The following is a 24,166-nucleotide window of genomic DNA, read 5'->3' as shown; positions in this document are numbered from 1 at the left end:
AGGAGGACAGGCCCGAGGCCCTGACTTCCGGTCTTTGGGTGTCTGATGTATTTTTAATAGACATAAATCCAATTGTTGGCTTGCCAGCAGCTCTTTAATCATTAAATATGAATAATATTTATTCAAATCTTTAAGCCTCTTAGACAAAAAGCTACTTACCTACCATCTTTTTAACCCCCCATCCCACTTCAAGGTTCATGAGGGGCCTTGGACCACAGCAATTCAGAAAGCTGGTCACCGGTCCATGTAAATTGTCACTAATTAAAAGGCTAAGAAGATTCATCAGGCTTCCCTGTTATCACAATCTAATTAAAAATTAAGCCTGCTTTATCATGCAGTCAGTGAAAGGTTCCAACAGAGGAGACCATGACATGGCAAAATTCAGTCCGTGAATCTTCCGGAAAGTGCTAACAAACAATTTTGCCCTGGTGACCAAGAAATACTGAGACACAAACGGGAAAACTGCAGTTTATTCTCCATCAAACTTCTTAGATGAGTCCAGGTAACTAGTGTTGCTTGGTTCTTGTTTTTTTTTAGAATTGTGAGCAACAGGGGAAGTACTTTGCAGAACATTTACTGATTTCACAGATTTTATTTATTCACCTGCTGAAAGTGAGGCCCTCTTCTTGGCCCAGAGGGATACCCAATAAATAAAACAAACAAAATTATCTTCCCTCATGGGGTTGACATTCCAGCATGAGAAGACAGATGGTAAATACATACACAAGAAAAGACATAAAACATTATAGAAGATTGTTGCTGCAAAGAGAAATAAATTGTGGTGCAGCGTGGGGGGTTGGAATTCTTCCTGTTCCAATACGCCAAAAAATCTTCCTTCTCATTTCCACACACCCTTTTGAGATCTGTGCCAGGAATCCTATACAGAGGTCCAAAAGTAACAATTGTGGGAATGGTGTTTGCTCTCCTTTTGTGGGTAGTGTATTTATGATCTGTTTGGACCATCGGCCTTTTCTGGTTGGTGGAGAGGAGCTGTTTCCACTGGACATCCTTCTCCGACTTCCCGTCTCTGTGCACATTTCTCACCTGAAGACACCCCTCCTCCCCCAGATGATTTCTCTGATGTCATCTTCCCCTTTTGCTGTTTTCTTTCTTCTGTGATGCCAAGACACACACTTGCACACACTTGGACTCCTTTTTTTTTTTTTTGGTCAGTTAAAATTCTCTTAAAGATCTATTCTTTCCTAAAGTGATGGATAAAAAGCCTTTTTGAGGATAGAGAGAGTCGGCTCCTGGCTCAAGCCTTCCGGCCTGTGCTCCTTCCTCTGTCTCCATGGTGTCAATAGTCTTTTGGCTTTGCTGTGCTCTTGTATTTTGGCTCATTTATTTACCTAAGGAACTGTGATTCATCCTGTGTGCAAGTAGCATTTTCTAGTGAAACCTGGCTACAGTGAGACATGACAATGCCGTTAATGTGCGCTGTTTAAAATACATGGGTACCTTCATTAGGTGTGCAAGACTTGGTCGGTAGGATTGAAGTTCTTGAAACTAAGTTCAGCTCACACGTGCCGACGTGCTTGCAGGCATCCCCCTCACTGATCACACCCCGGGGCACTCACAGCTGGGAGGCTTGGAAAAGGGCCAGTCCATAATAGTGTTCCTTTTGTACCATCTGCAGTTTTTATTCTTTCTTAGAAGATTCCTAATCTGATGACTTTGTAATATGATGACCATACCTCCTACAGCTGGAGATGAATCCCTGCATTCTGGAATGTGCTCTGCCTGCATCTGTAAGAATACGCATGGTAACCTGCCTGATCCGGGGGAGCAGGGGTGCTCTTCCGTTTTGCAGCATTAGGAGTCAGGGGCCAGGGGAGGGGCTCTGTCACTTAGCCAGTGGTGTCTTGGGTTCCTAAGGCATAATCACACTGGTGGCTACAGCCTCAGATGATAAGCCAGCTGTCGGCAGCAGTCCTGGGCCTGTTTATGCCACCGTGACAGTGGCTGAAGGTGTCCAAAGCAGGAGCCACTAGCCTCCTGTGGCTATTTCAATTTGAGGTAATTAAAATTAAATGACATTTAAAATGCAGCTCCCTGGTCATTAGTCACATTCCAATTACTCAGCAGCAGCATGAGTGGAATTTCCCAACATCACAGAAAGTTCTGTCAGACGGCACTGCCTCTGAATCGCTTCATGTGTTCACCACAGGGGCAATGTTGAGCTTTTTGCACCTGATAATATGTCACAACGTTATCCTTCTTCTGCAAAACAAAGGAAGAAAATCAGGTCACTATTTAAAATGCTCTATGAACCTTAGTTTCCTAAGAACAATTGAGGTCCGTTTATTATCTGAGCCATTCCTCTTGGCCTATGAAAAAATTGAGTTCAAGTTCCTTCTTTCACCCATAAGGCTGCTAACCTATCCAGAAGGCTACAGAGTGACAGGAGACCTGCTTGGAGAGGGAGGGTCAGGGGTCTTGGAGAAAGCAGAGTTAGGTCCCTGGCAGTTGGTGTTCTCGCGCCCAGTCCTGTCCTTACAAACACATGCCTTTTCCTGTCAATTTTCATCCAATAAACTCAGTTGTAGGGAAGAGAGGCACGTGGAGAATTCATTTTTTTTTTCACTATCCTTGTGTCTGAAAAGCATGAAACGATTTTATGAGTCAGTAAATTTTAACACTTGTTTGCAAACTATTACCAAGTTAGAGCCAACTTTTCAAAAATACCATTTTTTGTTTTAAAATTTGGGGTTGCTCTTTGCAAACAGTGACCAGAAAAAGAACGGGGCTCAGATTCCCTTTCTCTCTGCTAGGGAGCCCCTCACTCAGGAGCCCTCTGGAGGCTGGTTCTCCAAACCACGTGTGCCTGTTCCCTCCAAACACGTTTGGCAAGGACACGTTTCCTTGTGAAGGGTCAGCCTCTGTCATAAAGTGACATGACTTCTGCCCTCTCCCTCCCTTGAGGCTGCAGCAGCCCATTCCTTAGAAACAACATCATGAGGGACTTACAGTCTTTTTAAATTGCTGTACAACTGTATTCTCAGCAAAACAGCTTATATGTATAGATGCCAGGATGGTTCAGACCTTTGGTTTATTTTAGAAATAACATTGCACTTCTTTCTGTACTGTCTTGTTTATGTCTTTATTCTAAAGCAGCCCTTGGCACATAGTAGGCACTCTACAGCTACTAAACAAATAAGTACATGTTACAGAAGCATATTTCTTTGTGCTGCTTTCATGAAAGCAGATTTAGATTCCTATCAATAAGTCAAAACAAGTAGTTTGGCCAGACTTAACATGTACTCTTGAGATTTGTGAGACTTGGTTTGTTAGCGTGTTTTATAGCCCCTCTATGATTGTTTGTTTCTTTTACCTGAAATTCCTTCCACGAACGCCATCCTGAGAACACAAGACTGGATACAGTAGGAGAATATGATTGTGTGTCTCACAATTCCAGGACATTCGACAATTTCAGGACATTTGTCCATTCAACACATATAACTGTGTCCCATGAGCCCCAAGGGTCACAAAGACCAGCGGGGGAGATAAAGGGGCAAACAAATTAGAAGTAAGCCGAGTAATAGCAAAGAGAGCAGACGATGTGGAAACCAGAGAGGGGTCAGGAAGGACCTTTAAGTGACATTATTGGGGTGCAGTCCAGTGGGTAAAGATGGGGTGAGAGCAGAGGTAATAGGCCCCTCCCACTAAAACAAACAACCGATGGTCTTCTTGGTCTACAACAGCACCGTTCAGTAGAAGCCTTTTTATCCCTATTTGCAGCGGGCTGTAAATCGATGCCACGTTCACTCATGTATATGGTCTGCCAGCCAGCTCACCGGCACGTATTTAGCACCCCTTTTCTGTCCTAGGTCCTGTGCTAGGCGAAAGTGTGCTCTGAATCTAGGCAACATCACCCGGGTAGAACGAGCGTACCTGCGTGCGCACATGCACAGACACAAATACTTTCTTGATGAACGAGCTTCTGGGTTCTTTTTTTCCCATGAATATATAGGGAACTTGGTCTCAGTGAGAATGTGGCCAAATAACTTGGGTCCCGGTGAAAATGGTGACTTAAAAGTCATCTGACTAGCTGACTAGCTTTAGAAAAAAATTCAAAGAGAAGGTATCATTACAAGAAGAGTTTTCTCTCCTAACAGAGCCTGCACATGACACAAGTCCCTCCGTGCTGCCTTGTGGTTTGAATGTGGGGGACAACACAGGACTCAGCCTCAAGGTGTCCCCTGGCCATGAGGTGCTCTCAGGACCCCGTCTCACTGACATTTTCAAATAGTTGCAAGTATTTTCCCCATAAATCATGGGACTAAAATAAAATTAAGAAAATTCCTAATGTATGTTCATTTTTAATAGGCTTTAAATCCATATTTGCAGATGAACTATTAGCAAGTGCTTGTGTGGGCACGCACACACACACACACACACACACGCACGCACGCACGCACCACACCACGGCTTTCTAATTTTAGTGTACGAGGAATAAAGTTTTCAGTCCCCGTTCCCCCGCCACGGTCTCTACTGAGTAGCTGAGGGCGATGACAGAATGGCACTACCTACGTTCTCCACAAACACCCCAGGCGATCGGACGCTGCGGCACCCCAGGCTGCACACCTAGGAGCCCTGTGCCGTCACTCACGGTCGAGCTCCAGCCGTGTGGGCATCAGCCGGTGACGCTGAGAGCTGGCACTGAGTGGGCGCTGTGATGCGCCAGGCTCCCATCTGTAGAGCTGCCCCAAGGAGCAGGGCCATCATCATGGCGCTACAGATGAGGACACTGAGCAGAAGTGTGGCCCGTCCCCTTCAAACGGCCAAGCTTGGGACCCAGACTCCAGAGGCCAGGCTCTTGACTGCCTCCTGATAAGCTGAGCTGCTTTCACTTATAATACTTTAATATAAAACCTTTTCTCTGTGTCTGAAGCACATCTGGAGAGAACATCATTTCAGTGGTCTACTGTTGCTTAACAACTCATCCAAAACTTAATGATTTAAATAAAATGTGATTGTTTTATGATTATCTCTCAGATTCTGGGTGTCAACTGGCTGCTCAGGCTGGTTCTCACTCGGGGTCCTTCATGAAGCCGCAGGTGGTGGCTGGAATCATTGAAAGCTGGTCACTCACAGGTCTGGAGCCTCAGATGTCCGAAGATTGGGGCTGCTTGGGCATCTGGGTCTTGTGGCTGTCCAGCCACATGGTGTGCACAGTATGGCAGCTTCAGGGCGGCTGGGCTTTTGTATGGAGAGCTGACGCATCAGAGGCACATGTTCCAGGAAGGACAGTCCTGGGTAGACACGTGCCAGCCCTGAAGTCACGCACTATCGCTTCTACCACATCCCATCCAGCAGGCAGTCCCAAGAGCGCATCCAGGTTTAGGAAGGAGAAAGAGTTCCCATGTCATGACAGAGCTGGAAACACTGCCGTGGCCAACTTTTGCAAACTACCATCTAAGTCCACCCTCCAGACAAAACAATTCACCTCCCTCCCACATACAAGCTAAGTCCCCTCCTCCCGCAAACTGCCCAAGCCCCCTATCACACTGAGGGGCCAGCTCCAGTTCTCATTGGCTCAGTCGGTCCAGGTGAACCTCCTTAGCTAGCCAGCTCCCTCAGGATTCTCCTTTCTATCTGAGACAAGTTATATATTCACACACCCGACACACCCTGTGGGGACAGGCACAGAACACCCCCATTTGCAAAGGCGGAGGTCATTGGCGGAGCAGTTCTGGCATATGTTGCTGGTGTCTTAATTAGGGTGTAGTCCTGGTGCCTGGAAATGGCTTTCTATGGCTCTGAGGACCACACCTGGAATCTTGGCTCAGCTTTGAATTGCGATTCCTAATCCTCACCAAAGCTCTTCATTCTGTACTGGCCCTTGCAGTGCAAGCTGATACAATTCCTTTAAAAGCTTTGTGAGTTTCTTGTGAGTCAATTATAATACCCTCCAGTGTTCAAAATGGTGCCACATTCACATAACCCTTAGAGGCCACCCTTCTCTGATCTGAGCTCGCTGCAGGACTTCTGTGTAGCGGTCCTCCTGGTGTTCTTAGAAATCCTGAGGTTTTGTTTCTTTGAAAGGGTTCTGGAAGTACTAACTTCAAATCTCTATGAGGTCTTAATAAAAGGGTTCAAAGTCATGATCTTAGCTTTAGATTATGTATGTTTTCCTGGAAAGGCCCTAGATTTCATCTCTGGCTGGAAGTCATTTCTTAACTTCAGAATTTTTTGCCATCTGTACATCCTGGTAATAAGAAATTCAGTAAGTTATTTTCAAGCCCAGGAAGTCCTGGCTTCTTTATATGTAATAGTTGTTTCTTGAGCTCATCTCTTTACTCTTGTGTGTTACTATAAGCAATGGAAGAATCTAGGAGGAAGCTTTTACACTCTGCCTAGAAATCTCTTTAGCTGGGAGATATGGTTTCTTATGTGTATTTTCCATTTTCAATGTTACACAGGTGACAGTGTTGAAAGGGCCACATTTCCTGCAGCTTCTAACGTGTTCATCACTTAACTGGAGGCTCACCAAGAGCTTTCTTGAAGATCGCTATGCTTCTGCTAACAGTCTCTTCAAGAGGCTCCCGTGTCCTGAAGACACTCCCACTTGTAAAGTTCCTTACAGTGGCACCCCACAAGTACCGGTATCTGTGTTAGCCACTTATTTCTATGAAACAAACTTCTCCAAAATTTAGTGGCTTAAAATAGCAATGATGATTTTATCATGATCTCCGTCATAATTTTAGTGGTTGGCAGGACTCAGCTAAGCCATTGCCCCGAGGGCTCTCCCACCGCGCCAGTCGGACAGCAGCTGGGGCTGGAATCACCTGAAGGCTCCGTTCACTGCACTATCAGTGTCTGGGCTGGGGAAACCCAGGTGCTTGAAGGCTGGGGCAGATGGGCACCTCTCACCTCCTGTGGCCTTGCCACACGTCCTCACGGCATGGCTGCTTCAGGGAAAACAGGCTTCTCACCCAGGGATCAGGGTCCCCAAGTTGTGTCCCAAGAGGGCAGGAACCAGGCAGAAGTTGCACTGTGCACGATCAGGGGCACTTACAGGGGCCCCCTCAGTTTCAAGGTTCTGGAAGAGCACGTGCGACTGGAAATATTGTTGAAACCAGTTTTGGAAAATACGATCTGCTGCAAATCCTTTAAATTATTCAAATCTTCAGAACTATTCTGTAATACTAATGTTAAAAACTTGTTTAGTTCATTAACTTTCTCGGAGAAGCTCATGGGCTGCTGTGTTTTAGCACATTAAAAGCCTTTGGAATAATGCTTGTTAATTATAGAAGTGTGCACTTTGGGTATTTTCTGCTCATAGAAGTTGGCTGGTTTGGGGAACCCTGTATCAGCGTACAGTGTCCAGTTTGTAACCCTGTAATGACTTACAAAGATGTCCATTGAGTTAGAAAATTAACTTTGTTCTTTTCCATTCTCATTTAGATGTCTCCCATTTGTTTCATGTTTATAATGTGCCAGAATCTGAGCTAAGTACTTTACATACAATATCTATTTTATTCCTGAGATAATTACTAATATCATCTTTGGATGCATGACTGCACTGAAGCCTAGAGAGATCTGCCCATGACCACTGCTTTTCAATTTCAGTTGGTACCAGTGTGCCCCCCAATCATCACACAATTCTGTGACCCCTAACTGTGACCTCGTTTCTCCTCCGTGGCATACATGGTGTCCTAACGTGCTATAGAATTTACTCACTTGTTTTACTTACCTTTTTTTTTTTAATTGTCTGACACCTCCCACTAGGGCAGAGGAAGTTAGGGACCATTTTCTCTATACTCACTAATGTGTCTCCATAAATATTGGTTGGATACAGTACTAAATGAATGAGTGCACAAAGAAGTGATCCTGCTGGAATTTGAACCCAGGTCCATCTGACACCAGAGTCTTTAATTTTAACATTATACTTCACTGTCTCCCCAAAACTGGGGACAGAGACAGCTGTCATACATGCAGTCATAATAAGAGAAAACCTGGCTGCCTTAAACAATGCAGAAACTCAACAATTAGAAATGCTTATATCAATAATTGCTACAGATCACTAAAATAGCACATGAATAAAGTGGTTTAACATTTTTGAGAAGTTTTGTTATTTCAGTGAAACTTGATGCATTTTTTTCTAAAATGAACATCTCAATTTCCATTTCCAGAAAAATTATGTTTAATAAGAACATAATGACAATTTATAATAAAAATATATTAGCAAAAGAATTTTTTTTGGAATTTTATTCTTTAATGGAACATTTTATAAATGTTTTTGAGTCATATTTAGGTAGTTTTTCTCTCTCTTTCAAAATTCACTCTTACTAATATTACACTTGCTTTTCTATGAATTTCTCCTTTTGTGAACTGGAGAAGTTTCTGCTTTTCAAGTTCTTAGCAAAGTGTTCCTCTTGATTTCCCTGTTAAATGTCTTTCTGTTAAGGATTCAGATATATCGATTCATTAGAAACCCACCCTTGGCATCAGTTAAAGTGCCTCTGAGAACAAGCCCTCTGCACACCTAGGTGTTTTTTCACTGGTGTCCATTCTGTTCATCGTATACCATCTAATGGAACCCGTGCCTTTCCTCCCAGGAGCATTATGACCCTCACTGGCCCCCCACTCCTGTTCTCTCATCCTAGTCAGGGGCAGGTCAGCTAATACTCACACTTCACACGGGTGTCAGGCCCTCGGGTACAACTGTAGGTAGGTTCTGGCCGCTGACTTGGCATGAGGTCCCCAGGGCACCGCAGGGCCTGTAGTCCTTGCAGGGTGGCCACCAGCCCAGGACCACCTTCCTGGCACCTGACTCTGTCTGGGTCTGAGCAGAGGGGCAGGCCAGGATGCTGGGGGTGGCCGGTCGCAATGCTGGGGATGGCGGGCCAGGATGCTGGGGGTGGCGGGTCACTAACTCTGCTCTGCTCCTCTGCCCCCCAGCTCTGGCGCGGCCCCGGCCGCACAGCGACGACTACAGCACCATGAAGAAGATCCCGCCCCGCAAGCCCAAGCGCAGCCCACACACCAGGCTCAGCGGCTCCTCCGAGGAGATCGCGGGCGCGCGCTGCAAGGGCGGCCCGGGGGGCGCGGGGGTCCCGGGGGTCCCAGCGGCTCCCGCCCCCGAGCCCGAGCCCGTGTACATCGAGATGGTGGGCCGCGCCGGCAGCCCCGAGCAGGCTGAGGCCGTGTACGAGGAGATGAAGTACCTCGTGCCCCCCGAGGCGCGCGCCTCACCCCCGCCGCGCAGGGACCCCGGGCCCCCCGACGACCACGCCACTGCCAGCGGCCAGGCGCCCGGGCCCCGCCAGGACGCGTGTGACATCCCGGCGCCCTTCCCCAACCTGCTGCCCCACCGGCCCCCGCTGCTCGTATTCCCGCCCGCCCCCGCCACCTGCTCCCCGGCCTCCGACGAGTCACCCTTGACGCCCCTGGAGGTGAAAAAGCTGCCAGTCCTGGAGACCAACCTCAAGTACCCCGTGCAGGCCGACGGCTCGAGCCCCCTGTCGCCCCAGTACTGCCGGAGCCCGCGAGCGGACGGGGACAGGCCTGCGTCCCCCGGCCCGCACCCCCTGAGCGGGCCGCCCCAGGGCTCCCCGCCGCCCGCGGCCCCCGCGCACTTCGCCTTCCCTCCCGAGCCCACCGTCACCGAGCCGCCCCGGGCGCCGCCTGCGCCCAGCTGCGCCCCCGCGCGCACCCTGAGCCCCCGCGGCCCCGGGAGGGCGGCCCGCGCCGACCCCCGGAGGCCCCCCGCCAGCGCCTGCGCCCCCGCGCCCTACAGCCCGCCGGGCAGCAGGCCCCTGGGCAGCCCCCTGGACGAGCTCGCCAGCCTCTTCAGCTCGGGCAGGAGCGTGCTGCGCAGGTCCGCGGCCGGGAGGAGGATCCGGGAGCCCGAAGGTGAGCAGACACGCGGCCCCTCGTGCTCGTGGGCGCGGGGTCCGGCTCGGGGGCCGCGTGTGCACTGCACTCACGCGCAAACTAACGATGCTCAGGGGGCCTGTGGCGGCCGTGCAGAGCAGAGACCAACTTACAAACACCTATGCGGCCAGGGTGGCCCAGCAGGTAGGAATTAATATTTCCGTTATGCAGATAAAGGCTCATGTTATAAAAGTATATAGCACGAAAACTGGATTTAGTAAGTTCGTAGGACGTAAGGATTAGAAAGAGCAATTAATTTGAGCTACGGCTTTCTTTTTCCTAATAAGACTTCCTTATAGCATGGAATGGTATTTTTGTGATATTACATTGCCCATGGCCCTTCGATTTACTGCTGGCCATTTACTCAAGTGTCCTTCTGTCTAATCTATCTTACTTCCTCTCCTGGGATGATTACCTGTTACTGCCTCACACTTACTACTGCTCACCTTCACACTGTTTTGAATGAAGGAGTTTTCAATGTTCATATTCCACCCAAGGAAAGTGCTTACCCAGTTCCACTGTATCTGCGTCTCAGCCTACATCACAGGTTGCGGGCGGCAGTCCACTCAGGTGAGCTCAGGGCCGCGCTGTTCCAGCCAGTAGCCGTTGTCTGTGTAAAGAAGTATTTATTCAGCATCCCAATAAAAGCAGAAGCAGCTAGCAAAAAAGTCCTGGGTAAGAATCTTGCCACTCTCTTGAAGTAGCTGACCACACACGAGCCCACTTAGATGAGGTTGCCTTTATTCCAAAGGTGTCATTTTGGCATCAACCCTCTTATCGCAAAGAATATAGTCATCATCCAAAAAAGTATTTTAAGACTTTTGTACAAAACCAAAATATTTCCCATTGTTCTGCATTTGAGGGAAGAATACCATTAATATAAAGTACCTTCTCTTTAAGGAAATTGTAGCAGGTCCCTTTCATCATGATGCCATGAGCCCCCCACCCCAGCCCCCCAAACCCCACCGCAACCATCAACATCCTCACTTTACAGGCAGAGACGGGAAAGTTCAAGGTGAGGAGTCACCGTGGTCCCAGTGGTGGGGTTGAAAATACAATGTTTGCTTGTGATGTAACATTTTGTGTACATGTTGACCTGCTCTTTCTCCAAAAGAAAATATATGAACACGTTAGCTTTCATCATTTGTTTAGGCAAATTACATTAGGTACAAAAAGTTAGAAAATCTAGAAAGCAATCTTTATAGTGAAAAGTAGGTCAAGGCCAAGAACACTTAGCGAATGAATGAAGAACCTGTTCAGTGTTCTTCAGACAAATAAGCTGATTGTTTAGCTAACAAATTCTTTATTATAAGCCATTAATAAATGAAATTGTCCTTATAAGTAGAAAAATGCTTGATTTTTACAAGTCATATGTTTCATTCCAGGAACAAAATGGAATCTAAGAGAAAAGCATCAAATGAATAAATTAATATTTGCTTTTAGAACTAAAAGTTTATTAAACTTTCATAAACCTCATTTTACTATAGATGGGAATTAGGTGAATTTTTCTTGGCTATTTTCAAGTAGGTGAAGTTAATGAACCTCATCGCCCGGAATCCTTCAGTCTGGGTCTCAGTGAGAATCACAGTGAGCCTCCAGGCACGGTGCACAAATTTGCATATTATCTTTTCCTACGGTGGCCTTCACCGGTATTTGAGAACACATGTCAAACCCTCAAGTACAACATTTTTAGCTCAACTCTGAAATCATAAAACATCTATTTTTCTACTGTGGGCTTTTACAAAACACTTTTTAATTTGAAAAGATTGGTTTGAGCCACTTATGACTTACTTATAAAAACGTGAATTGGCAGCTTCCACCGCAGTACGGTAGCTTCAGGAAAGACTGCTAACATATGTGAGGGCATGTCATCCCCTCACCCTGGATTACAGGAGTTCCAGCTGTGCATCTGAGCACGTGTCACTTGAAGGCCCATGATGTGGGAAGTGAGTTGACAAGCTTGCGCGACAGGGTCTTGTGGACTTTTACAGGTCACACGTAGAATGTGAAAGGAGCTAAAGATGAGATGTGGAAGAAAAAAGTCTTCATGCTGAAGCTAATCACTGAAGCTGCTTATGTGATTATTCAGGTTTACACAGTTTGATCCCGAAGTCAGTAATCCATTTTCTTCTGAATGAATTGCATGGCTGCTATTAATGGTTTGCTGTAGTCTTGGGACTTCTTCCCTTTAAGGTTTTTAAGTCTTCTACTTTACCCTCTTGTACGTACAAATATTCTTATTTTCACCTGAAATAATTTTCTTGCCAAATAATCCAGTGGGTGGCTGATTCACCCTCAAGGCACCTAACTAAATTAATTACAGCTCATTTCTTGTACAGTTGCGATGGGGGAAATGATTCAACAAATTTTGCAGACGGGTTCAAAATTTTCCCCTCAATTCTTTGGAAAGTGACCTCAAAGAGATTAAGCTGCTTGTTATTACCCTGTGATAGGTATTTCCAGTTAAAAATCTCAGGCACAACAGTTGCATATAGGAAATGAGGTCCTTTGATGTGGAATTCTATTCCATAGACTTAGATGTAGGATTTTATGAATACTGTGTTCCTTAAAACAGTTCCTTTTCCATAGACTCTTAGATATGTGAGTTGGGGCATACAAAAGCACACAGATGCTAAAGTCCAGGATTCACATATAGGCAGAATGTGATGGGGCAGATGATGGATGTGCCTGCAGCCTGGGAGGAATAATAGTAACGGCAAGTAACTAGCGTTTACTGTGCTCCAGGCATTGTTTTAAGAACCTGCTTAATTCTCACAAGACTACAAACTGTCTGCTACTATTATCCCCATTTCACAGATGGGAAAAGTAAGGCACAGAGTTAATCACTTTGCTCAGTCATCCTGCTTTGAGGGAGGCAGCTTGACGTGAACGTAGGAATTCTGTCCCCAGAGGCTGTTTATTCTCTTAGCTGCCTACACAGTGGTTCCCAGGACAGCAGGAAAAAACAAGCCAAACAGAGGATAAGATTTTAAAAATTCCTGTTTGCTTAGCTGAGGTGCAACAAGTGAGTCATACAGTTTGGATGGAGAAAACTATTCCATAAGCTCAAAAATGCCAAACATGTACTTTACAGCTCACGGGTGAATGTATACAATTTGGGAGTACTTCATGGGGTCCACCTGGCCTTTAAAGTCAAGAATTACTAGATGTTTAGTTGTCTGTGCCTTTCTAGATACAATTATCCCATTCATTCACAAAAGGTTTCTCAACTGGTATTATGATATGACTAATGTTATTATGCTAATTATTTCTAGTTGCTTAGTTTAAAAGATTGTGAGCTCTAATGCAAATGAAGGGGGAGTTCCATTGGCCTGTTTAGGCCACTAGGGTGCCCCATCGCTCCAGATGGCATGACAGTCTGGTTGAGTTTATCCCGGACATGAAATGAGCGTTCTCCTCAACTCATCGAGAAAGGTCAGGATGACAGGACATTGACAGAAGTGCAGTACACCTTGGAAATCTGGAGAAGAAAGTGGAGGAGACCCAAGCTCAACTAAGAGAAAGTCAGATTGGCAGAATAGTCTCACAGAATAATTGTTGCATTACTTCTGGATACTGTACATCCTTATTCGATAAGATATAAATAGATAAAAATGATGTCAAAGCAACAACAAAAGGTAAAGTATTTCCTTGCATACAGCAGGTGCTTATTAAATATCTATTTGATGAAAATTCTACCTAAAAATGATAACAATTTGACATATAAATAGATTTGATAGGTCTAGCCCTTGTGACAGTTTTACTCACACTTAAGCCAAGTGGAAAGTACTGTTAATTTCAAATACTTAATTTTATTGCATAACCCTCCAAATAAGACTATTTTGAGTTTTTAAGTTAAATTAATGAATTTTCACAATGTGATCTTTTTGTTCTGTAGGAACATTTGTTTAAAGCAGAATGATTTTTGAAGTTGGCCTTATGGACAATTTCATACATATAAAAAATGGAAAGAATATATTAATGAATTCTGTCAGTGGCCCATCTCTTCATCTATACTCATGCCACTGCCCTCCTTCACCACTGGATTATTTCAAAGTACCTTCCCAATGTCAAATCATATTTATTAGTAATATTTATGAGTATTTTATTATAGAAGTCCTTTAGAAAAAATAAAGGGTTTATCCTTAAGTCACTCCAATTAGTACAGACCAGTCAGTCCTTGGCTGCCTTCACCTGCAGGAGACTGCTGCTCATGAAAGAAGCTTGCTTTCAGAAACCAGGGCATCAGCTTTCATGAGATAACCAAAATCATTCTCGGGGTTAGCTTCTTACCAAAACAATATGGGTCTGCAAGACCTTCCATGCAGGCTTTGGTAATAGCCCTGAGGTGGGCATCTATCTGGTGCAGACAACCCCTGCTACCACAAAAAAAGGTGAAGATGTGTAAATATCACATGCAAAGAGAACTAAGAATGAGAGGCAGGTGTCGCAAAAGACATTCAATTGCATCTTCAATCAACATTTTATCCGGTTTAGAGGCTTGTATGCTAAATTAAGTACAGTGACTTATACGTTGCTTAATAACAGGAAGAATGCTTTTAAAATCACTGAAATATTATAAGTACCTGCAGAAATCCACAACTCGCTCAAGGACAGTGTTTGTAAATTGTCCTTCTATGCTCCTGTGTTAGAAACAGAAATTTTAACACTGTCTTCATTTAATCTCTGATGCATCCTAATGAGAGCGCAGCTTAAGAAACCGGTTGGCCTTGTGCAAATCTGGACATCCTGTCATGGGATGCAGAGCCTGACACCCTGTCTGCATCTTGCTCACATTCAGGCTCTTGTAACACTTGATCCTGGGCACAACTGCTGATCTGTCCCTCCCCACCCGCTTCCTCTCCCTGGTGGCTTGTCTGTGGGGGGTGGGGGTGGGGGGCTGGCCAGAGGCATCCTGAACATTATGAAGGGTGTGAACAGAAAAGCCCGGTGCTTCCCGACTGCTGCTGTCTGCATTCCTGGCTCACAGAAAGTCTCCCTCCTCTCACAGCAAGGTAGTTCTCTGCATTCTGGAACCATTTTGAATCAACAGTAAAGATTTCCCTCATTTTCCAAATGAGTAAGTCCTTTGGAAAGACAAGCTTAACACCCCAGAGAAACAAGTTCTCCATTTATCACCACGTGCATATTAGGCCAGGCGAGCTGTGTGAAGCTGCTTTCTGTGCATTGCCAGTGAGCCCAGGCTCTGACAGGAGGAGAATAGATCTCTGTGAGAAAAGGGCTTTTTCATTAAGTTCGGGCCTCTGCAGTAGCAGGGAATATGTTTGTCTGGAACTTACATCTATGCATTGCAGTGTTTTGATTTCCCCAAATGTCCAGTAGAAATAATATTTGGTTCATCTCCAATTAGAAATAAACTTTTGATGTGAGTAAGTTGATCAATGGCCAAACTTAACATATGTTCAGAGCACAAAGCTCTTTGTCCTCTGTATGAATTAGACATTTTTTTAAATGCCTAGTATTTGTTGTGAATGCTTGTACATTCTTCTCACAATTGGTAGCACCTTCTCTCTAGAAATGCCCAAGAACTCACACAGGGAATTTGTGCAACCAGGTGCCTGCAAACCGGGCTTGCATTAACATGTAGAGCTAATTCCCTTGTAGTCCTCCAGTGAGCATTTCCTTAATATAAGCACAGGTCTTGCTACTGGGAATCCCCAAAATAAAGGGAGAAATCTGGAGTTGCCCCCTCCAGTCTCACAGTGTCAGAGGCAGAAGGGTCCCCCATCTTCAGTGAGTGAAATTCTAGTGAAGAGGGACTCTCACCGGGGCCACAGACCATTAGTGTGTGTGTAAGTAAACCCCAGCTGGCCCATGAGCCCCGGGCTGCACGCGCACCTCGTTTGGGGAGAGGCTTCATAGACTTCATCGGCTTCTCGCAGAATGTCAGTGGTCTGCAAAAGCACAGAAGTGCCGCTACAGATGTGCATGCGAGAGGCTTGGTGGCCTCAGTGCAGGGCAGCCGGAGAGAGTCTGGGGGAGCCTGACAAGGGGCTGGCAGCGGGCAGGAGGACGGATGGCACGGGGAGGGGCTGGAGTTCTCCAAATGCACGAGCAGAACAGGTGGGCAGCCGGAAGAACCGGGGTGTGGTGGGACACCCAAGCCCCACACTCAGCCTTAGTGGCTAGGATCCCTCTGCAGAGGGTGCACAGGACCAGGGAAGGGAGGTAAACCAGAGTGACAGGAGCAGTTCTAGGTATGTGCGTGCACCCTCCTAGAATGCGAGGGACTCAGAAATGCTATGGAACTTTCTGCTGATAATATTAATAGCTAATATTGATGTTGGTCAATTTATGGATTTTTGTTGAAATATATTTGACATACAGCATATTAGTTTCAGGTGTGGGACCGAGCGATTCAACAGTTTTATACATTATTAAATGTTCACCATGGTAAGTCTACTTACCATCTGTCACCGTACAGCTATGGCAATATTATTGGGTCTAATTCCCTATGCGGTGCTTTATGTCCATCCTGTGGTTTGTTTTTGTTATAACTGGAATTTTGTACCCATCCCTTTAATCTGTTTCACATAACAATAGTTAATATCTTTAAGAGGCCCTTCGCTGTTGGCCAAGACGCCGACATCTCTTTTCTCCCCTTATCAGTGCCCCTCTGTGAGGCAAGCTAAGCAGGTGTTTGCACCCCATTTACTAATGAGCAGTCTGAGACTTTGAGGGATTAAGTGATTTTCCTGTAATCACATAAACTAATCAAACACATCTCCTTTCTCCGAAACCCTGGGTTCTTCCTATCATGCCATTCTTAGTCTCCAAAAACACTTAAAATTTAAACATGATACAGAGTCTCTGTCTGAGAAAGTAAGTCCTTTCTGAAGCAAAACATACACTAGCTCCAGGAAAAGATATGGGAGGAGAGCGTGCTTTTCTTCTCAGGGATTCCCAGCAGCCACCATGATCGGGGCGGGAGAAAGACACACACCAGAAATGCCCTCGACGTCTGTCTCAACAGCAGGAAACAAGCGGAAAACAGCAACTCCTTATTTCCTGAATTATATAAATACAGAAACACGAGATAACAGCAAAGTTAGAGACATGACTGAAGAAGAGCTAGCGAGGGGCCCACGCTCAGAGCCCCTCAGGGAATGTTTGCTGGGAAGACATGAAGCTCACCGTGCCCCGGACGAGGGCACTGCCACCGGGGCCACACACCGCTTTGTTCTTCAAACCCGAGCAGCAATGCCAAGTGGAGACTGGGACAATTAAGTATGTAGATTAACCCAATCAAAAGTTACCCTCGGAATAGTGTGAATTATCCTGGGAAATTACCTTAACATCCTGGCTGTGGATCTCTAGCCAGCGGCATGCCAGTCATGGCAGAGATATATATCTTGCATGAATAGTCCATCATTTTTGAGATGAGCCAGATGCGAGGGAAGCCACTGCGCCTGCGATGCTCTGTGATGCGCTGTCGGGGGCAGGAGGATCTATTGTACCTGGAATTCTGGAAAAAACAAAAAAAGGCCGTCTTTTCAGAAGTGGATTATCTTTCATAACCGGTAAATATTTTTCATGCTACCAAGCCTTTAGAGCAGGCAGCCATTGTGCACAGTGGGTGTCTGTGCCGGGTTTGGGCTAAACTCCCATGGGGGCTCCAAAGAGAAACCCAGTGCTTCATCTTCTAAGCCACTCAGCCCTCCTTAAGCAAGTTAATAAAGACCTTCCTGTCTATCTGCATCTCATTACTGCCACATAATACAATATCCTGGGGTTTTCCTCCTTTTGTGAAGAAATGCTTAGCGACATGGTGTGTGGAATGTTTTCCTAAAAATGGGCTGGATTAGTGCCACGTTCTCACTCTCCTTAAGAGTATTGGAAGACAAAAACCTATTTCTTAATTACCTACCAGTGTTTAGGTCCTTTATGTGACTTGGCTTGTTTTTATGATTAATCCCCAGATTAGCCTAGAACATTTCACACTGCCTGAGAACTACCCGTATTCAGTGTCGCTGTGCCCGGCGTCCCGCTCCTCAAGCCAACAGCGGTCCCCTCACGACCCCTGTGTGCCCACTACTTCTTTCTCTTTTCCTGGTTTCTCCCTAAAATCTGCAGACTTCATATTTAGGTACCATACATTTGCAATTACTGCCCAACTGCATTCTGGTGATCCATGTTAATTGTAATAAGACAGTGAACAATGATCTTGCTTATTTTGCTCCCCGACACCAGGTCCTAAAACATGCAGGGCCCACACAGTGGCAGGCATGAGCTTGGCTGGAAATGAGACAGACCTGCAGTGCCCACTCCCTGTACCCTGACACATGAGGATTCATGCATTTCTTTCCCAGAGTCCCTGAGAAACATACAGAAGAGCTGCTTCACACCCCAAACTGGGCTTATCATCAAACCTAAGGATCCAAAGGAAAATTTCCTTGGAGAGAAAGGGCACAATGGGCACATCAGGGTATTCCCTGGGCAGAAATGCGTATTTGAGATTTTGGTTTTATTATTCTTTCATGTGGAAAGATAGGTGACCCAGAAAGATGAAATCATGGGAGAGAGAACTTGGGCAGAGCAGGGAGTGAGAACTACCGGGGTACAGGCATGTGCACGCCAAGGCTCCAGCCACTAAATAATTTCCTCGAGTTACATCCATCTGTTGGGGTGAGAGTTGCTTGATCCCAGTTCTCAGGTGGGATTACCAGTCGGATGGAGGGACCGACAGGAGCACAGGTGACTAATGGAACTTCGGGAAACCCCCGTAACACTCCTTCCAGCATGCACACCCTTTCTCAGGGGGACAGCCAGTGCCCCGCCGGATCCTGTAGGGCAAAACAGTACATACTCATTTATTTTTATTTTCATGAGAATTGTATTGACTGTATTTTGTCTCTTGGTATTTAGCCATGGTTTTATATATAGCCTGTAATAGGATTTTTTTAATAGAGGAATTAATTTTTAATAGATGGGATTTTTAATAGATCAATGACTATGAATAACTACTTCATCCTCAAGGAAAACAGTCTTCATTGCTCCATTTTAGGGACGTTAGCTTACATTCCAGTGATAACACGCTGCCTCTGGCCGTCCCCCATCTCCACTTCATGAACCTCAGCACGACTACAGGGTTAGTTGAATCACTTATGTGTCAGACGAGACAGTAAAACTCTAATTGTCAACATTAATTTCACTGGTGTAGTTGCAGCTATGCGGGGGGTCTCCTCTGTTCACTTACTGAGGCTTGAAATCACGTCTAATTTACAGAGGCTGGGAGAGTGACACAGGACGGAGGCAGTATGCTTATGCATGGTGATGAGCGCTCATAAAAATGTCTTTTTAATCTGATGATTATTAGAAAGCCCAGCGAGGTGGTCCAGCTGCTAACCAGAGAGCATTTCTGTTGCTGAGGGGATTAATTCCATCTTAGCAACTCTTTGTAATAATTTTAGGAAAAATGTTCCATTTCTCAGATAATAAAGTCATTCTATGATGATTTTTTAAAGGACTTACAGAATCGGACGTTGACATTGGGCAACATTATTAAAGGAGCAATAATGTTTTGTATTGCTCTTTGCTGTTTGCCTCAACTTTTCCAGGAGGTTTGGAAAAATCATTAAATAAGAAGGGCAAATTTCATTCATTTATTCAAGAAAGCCATTGAGGTTCTGTTTTGTGCTGGGCATTGTATTAAACTGTATGATTTTAAAAATAATATTATGTGAGGTCTGCTCAGAAGCAGCTCACAACCAGGGTAACAGGAGAAATCTAACATATCCTGACAGTGAGAAATATGTTTTGTGTGAACAAGCTATTTGCGTTTAACAGAACACTACTGACCCTTAACACCTGTGAAACACTGCATTTTTATCTCATTCATCCTACTTTCTTTCATTTTTAAATGCTTATCTATCATGACCCACTAAATTGATTTCTCAACCCATAAATACGCCCTTTGAAACACTGGCCTAGAAGGTGGGATTTAAATGGAGGGGGGAGAGGAGATGAGATAAAGCCACCAGGAGAGCCCCGGGGTGTGGGGGGGTGAGGGAGGGAAGGACGCCTCCCTCGTGCTGGAGGCAGTGCTAGGCCATCCTGTGCTGTTATTAGTGGGGATTTGTGCAAGGACATAATGACAGATCAAGCCATGTTTTGAAATAACTACAGAAGGGGATATGTGGAAAGGATAGATGTTTTTCCTTGACCTTTTCATATTCATTTACAAGTAAACATATAAACTTGAAAAATGATTAATGAGAAATGCTCAGTTGTGGACCATATGAAAAGGGAATGTCCCCCCAACTGGCCATTGGTGGTTTGCCCCTGCGGAGCCGCATGCATGAGAATCCACTGGGACGCGGGGTCAGCCTTACCCTGCAGGGTCCCAGTTGTCATCCTGAGTGACCGACATGGGCTCCGTGATATGTCACTGCAATAGCTCAAAGGAAATGCAGTCACATGTATAAGATCTGGGGAAACAAGGAAACCGATCCCCCTGTATCAAGGACACAGTCACAGAAGCAAACAAAGAAGCCGTCCGTGTAGCTTGTCAAGAATTTTGACAAGAACTGAAAAGTGCGTAAGTGTTTCAATTCATTATTTAAGGCCTCGGAGCAGCATGCTAGTAGCCGGCCAACGTGGGTAGGTAGGGTGTCGTTCAGGAGACGTGTAGGGTGCCTCCGTGCTGTCGTTGACATGCTGACAAATCACTGTACCAGTTGGAAATGACTGCTGTCCTGAGCCCTCCAGGTTCCCACACACCCCACCCCTCAGGTGTCCTGGCCCCCCCCTCAGTTAATGGTATGTTAAGGTACATGGCTCAGGCTTATCGTGGCACCTGGGGTGTATGGGACGTGGCCTGGGCCCTTTGGTTGTTAAATATTGGAGGTGACTAAATTTTATAGTTAGTTTTGAACAAGGATTTTGAAAAGGCTCGATATATATCACTGCTATTTTCTTTAAACTTGGGCTGATTTTACTGGTTCCCTCTGACCATTAGTGTTGAGGATTAGAGTTTTACTGTCTTGTATGACACTAAACCTCTAGTCCTGCAGAGGTGCATGAGGTACAGACGGGGGACGGCCAGAAGCAGCGTGTTATCACTGGAACACAAGCTAACGTCCCTAAAATGGAGCAATGCAGGTAACATTTTTCTTAAGGATGAAGTAGTTTTTATTCTTAAAGTAATTTATCAAAAATCCAATCTATTAAAAATTATTTAATTTATCCATTAAAAAATTCTATTACACTATATAGAAAACAGTGGTTAAATACCAAGAGACAAAATAGAGCCAAAACAATTCTCATGGAAATAAAAATAAATGAATAAGCACTCTTTTGCTCCATCGGATCTGGTGGGGCATTTGCCGTTTACCCAAGACAGGGGGTGTGATTGAAGAAGCATGGTGAGGACTTCCTGTGCTCTTTCTTCGGATGACAGGCATCGCTAACTCACCATCTGCGGGACGCCATGCAGGTGTCGCAAATACTGAAGGTTTCCGGTAAAAGAGCAAAGAGTTTCTTCTCCACCTTTGCTCTCTGGAGAAAGTGAGGAAGAACCATTTACCTACACGAGACATGCTGCCAGCTTGCAGGCACCGCGTCCCGGGACTCCTGGATTTACATTACCGCCTGGCACTTAGGAAGTGTAAAAATAACGGCATATAAATAACTGCATGACCTATGAAATTACACATGAGGACTGGGTCTCCGAGCCAGGTCAGCTTGCTGTTCAGGTGTCGCATACTCAGCTAATTATAGGAAAGGCAAGCTCCCATGTACGTGGAAAGGAAAGGAACTGACATGGTTTTTTTTCCCCATTATGGCAGGGACGCCATAGATGGGCACAAAAGGACCCAGTTAGTTAAATTTAAAAGGAAATTGGCACAGCATAATTTTCTGTGCATTTTTGGGTTCTGAAAGCCTTATTTATACTGACAGTCATTTTTTGGCTTTACTGTCAATACATTCTTCCCCTGCTCAGCACATATGTTGTTGAAGATGTCACTGTTTCCTGCTTCAGTCGGTGTTTTCTAGCAAAAACCCTCTCCTTAGGCTTGGCAGGGGAGCAAGTGGCGGCGCTGAGAGCCGGGGACAAGGAAGCGTTCCCATCCTGCCCTACTTACCCCGCAGGGTGAGTGTCTGTGGCACTTTCTGCCACAGAAGAATGCTTAAAACACAAGTTCAAGAGGAATTTTGATCTGTTCCAGGGTGGCAATTCCATAAGGGTTACTCAAGGTAGGAAGGAATGCGGGGGCCAGCTCTCTCCTTCTACGGGCAGTAACACGTCAGGCACTTGTTTCCTCAGCTGTCCCACCCTTTCCAATCACCACAGTGTCATATTTTTCTGTTTCCTAAGCAATCCACTCTTATGGAAGCACAGGCATGTTGAGGGATGGGGCTGTGTCTCAGCAGTTGCACGGGAACCATTTCTAGTCCCACGCCCATTCCTGCTGAGCGCTGAAGCCCTCCACTGAGGCACCTCTTCAGCTATCAGCAAAGGGGTGATAACATCCGATCGACATGGCTTGGGCTCTGTTGGCCTTGTGCTGTTGAAAAGCAACTCGGCCGGCGCCCTCCACCTTGATGCTACCCCACTCTACCACATCTTGTATCTTGTTGCACAGCCCTCCAAGGGCGATGTCTTCTTATTTGAGCCTGGGATCAGCCTCTCCGTCTCCATGAATACTCACACTCGACGTGTGTCTTCCACTGAGGTAATGCGCAAAGTGTTTGGTTTACACTATCACGTGTAAGAAAAAGTTTCATTCACTTCCTAGGAGCTTGTTACAGCAGAATGCTGGGCCTCTGGGAGTGATCTCTAAGTCCTGATTTGTATTTCTTCGTCATGTGCAATAATATAAAATCAGAGATCAAAAGGCATTTTCCTTAAACACACTAGGTTTGCCATAACACAAACCGGATGCTGATTTCGGCTTTGAACAGTCCCCGTGCACATTTGGTCGCACACCGTCTCTGTGTCCCCGTAAGCACAGCCCCACTGTAACCTCCCAATCTTAGGAGCGAGGACTTGAGAAGTAGCAGGACCATGCCAGCCGCCTCTCAGCATTTGTGCTTTTCCTTGCTGCCAAATGGGAAAAAACAAGCACATCCCCTTTGTGCAACAGCCTTTCTCAAGAGGAATTTTCCTATAGAGCTGCAGTGAGCTATAGCCGGCATGAGTAATGAGTTTAAAATGTACTTTCACATTTTTCCTGCCTTGCGTGGAACACTCCATATTAAATCAGTCAAACAGCTAGTTTGTTTTTCTCCTGCATTACTGAGGCTGGGATCCTACCTCACAGGTTTCCAAAATACACTCTAAAATTATCTCAAGTTAAGGTAACTAAGAGAGAAATGATGTTTTTAAGCATCCTTCTTAAAGAGACACCCCACTGCTCATTCCTTCCCCAGTGTCCTCGGCCTCTCCGTGGTGTCTGGGGCCAGCAGCCCCTCTGCCCCCTCCCCTCCCCGCGGGCAATTCCCCCTGCCCACCACCTCCCATCCTGCCTGGTTGAACGCACTTCCACACTGCCTGCCTGCCTCGGAAACACACTTTTCCTGGAAGAAGTCCTCCTTACTGAGAGGTTCTTAAGTCTGTCCTAGACAGATTTTCTCTACAGTCTATTAAATGCTCCCGTTCAAATAATGGCCACTCCGTTTAACCCTTTGATGGGCGGCTGTCGCTTCAAAGGCGTGCACAGCCCCGCCCTCACCCGCCTCCTCACCGGGCCGGCTCCCGCCCACTCCCCGCCCCCAGCCCCGCCGGCCCTTTGCCTGGGAAGCCTGGCTGCCCCCGTGCTGCCCCATCTGGATTCTCGGCCCTTTCCTGTTTGTAATCTCCCCTCAAAGCTCCTCCACCTGTCCACTTCCCTAGATCACTGACATGTTAGAAATAGTCTTCATGTCACACGCTCACTCCAACTACTTGCTGGAACCCGAAGGTCCAAGTCTCCCCTCCCCAGGCAGAGCGCGGGCAGGGCCAGCCCCGCGTTCTCTCCCTCCCTCCGCCCTCCGTCTCTGTCTCTCTCAAGCTCAGTCCCAGCTCTGGCGTCTTCACCCTCGCTGCTCCCTTTGCTCTCCTCCTTCCACATTCTGTCCATGCTCCAAAGTCTAGTGCCTTCTCCTGCCCACACCCCACACCCAGAGGCTCACCTGGCTGCCGCAGCACCCTCCGGCCTCACTGCCCCGCGTGGGACCCTGGGATCCTGCCCGGCTTGCCTCTCTGCCCCTCGTCTGCTGCCCCCTTACCATCTGCACTGAGGGCGCCCAGAAGGCAGCCACCTTTGGAGCTGAGTCACCACCCAGA

At 46.2% G+C, this 24,166-nt stretch overlaps 1 protein-coding gene and 1 long non-coding RNA gene across 9 annotated transcripts in view; one reads left to right on the top strand and one right to left on the bottom strand.

The window, feature by feature from the left end:
• The window catches only part of MYO16 (myosin XVI), a 513,550-nt gene that overhangs the window by 434,571 nt on the left and 54,813 nt on the right, over positions 1–24,166 (top strand). For all 6 annotated transcript variants that reach the window (XM_037024949.2, XM_073212365.1, XM_073212366.1 and 3 more), the window contains one exon: positions 8,905–9,858. In XM_037024949.2, the coding sequence (XP_036880844.2) occupies positions 8,905–9,858 (954 nt within the window). The remainder of the gene's footprint in view (positions 1–8,904; positions 9,859–24,166) is intronic.
• Positions 8–24,166, bottom strand: LOC108384409 (uncharacterized). 3 transcript variants are annotated; one of them, XR_012120972.1, is made up of 4 exons: positions 24,013–24,166; positions 17,191–17,365; positions 10,389–13,360; positions 8–2,220 (listed from the first exon to the last, which is right to left on the bottom strand). It is a non-coding gene; the product is annotated as an uncharacterized lncRNA (long non-coding RNA). The 3 variants fall into 3 exon arrangements; XR_012120974.1 differs by lacking the exon at positions 24,013–24,166 and adding an exon at positions 21,314–21,648; XR_012120973.1 differs by having other exon boundaries at positions 9–2,220; positions 10,389–11,894.

This window comes from Manis javanica, chromosome 9, assembly GCF_040802235.1.
Source record: "Manis javanica isolate MJ-LG chromosome 9, MJ_LKY, whole genome shotgun sequence".
Lineage (NCBI taxonomy): Eukaryota > Metazoa > Chordata > Mammalia > Pholidota > Manidae > Manis > Manis javanica.
The sequence above is the reverse complement of the archived record's forward strand: the minus strand, read 5'-3'. Positions and strand labels throughout refer to the sequence as shown.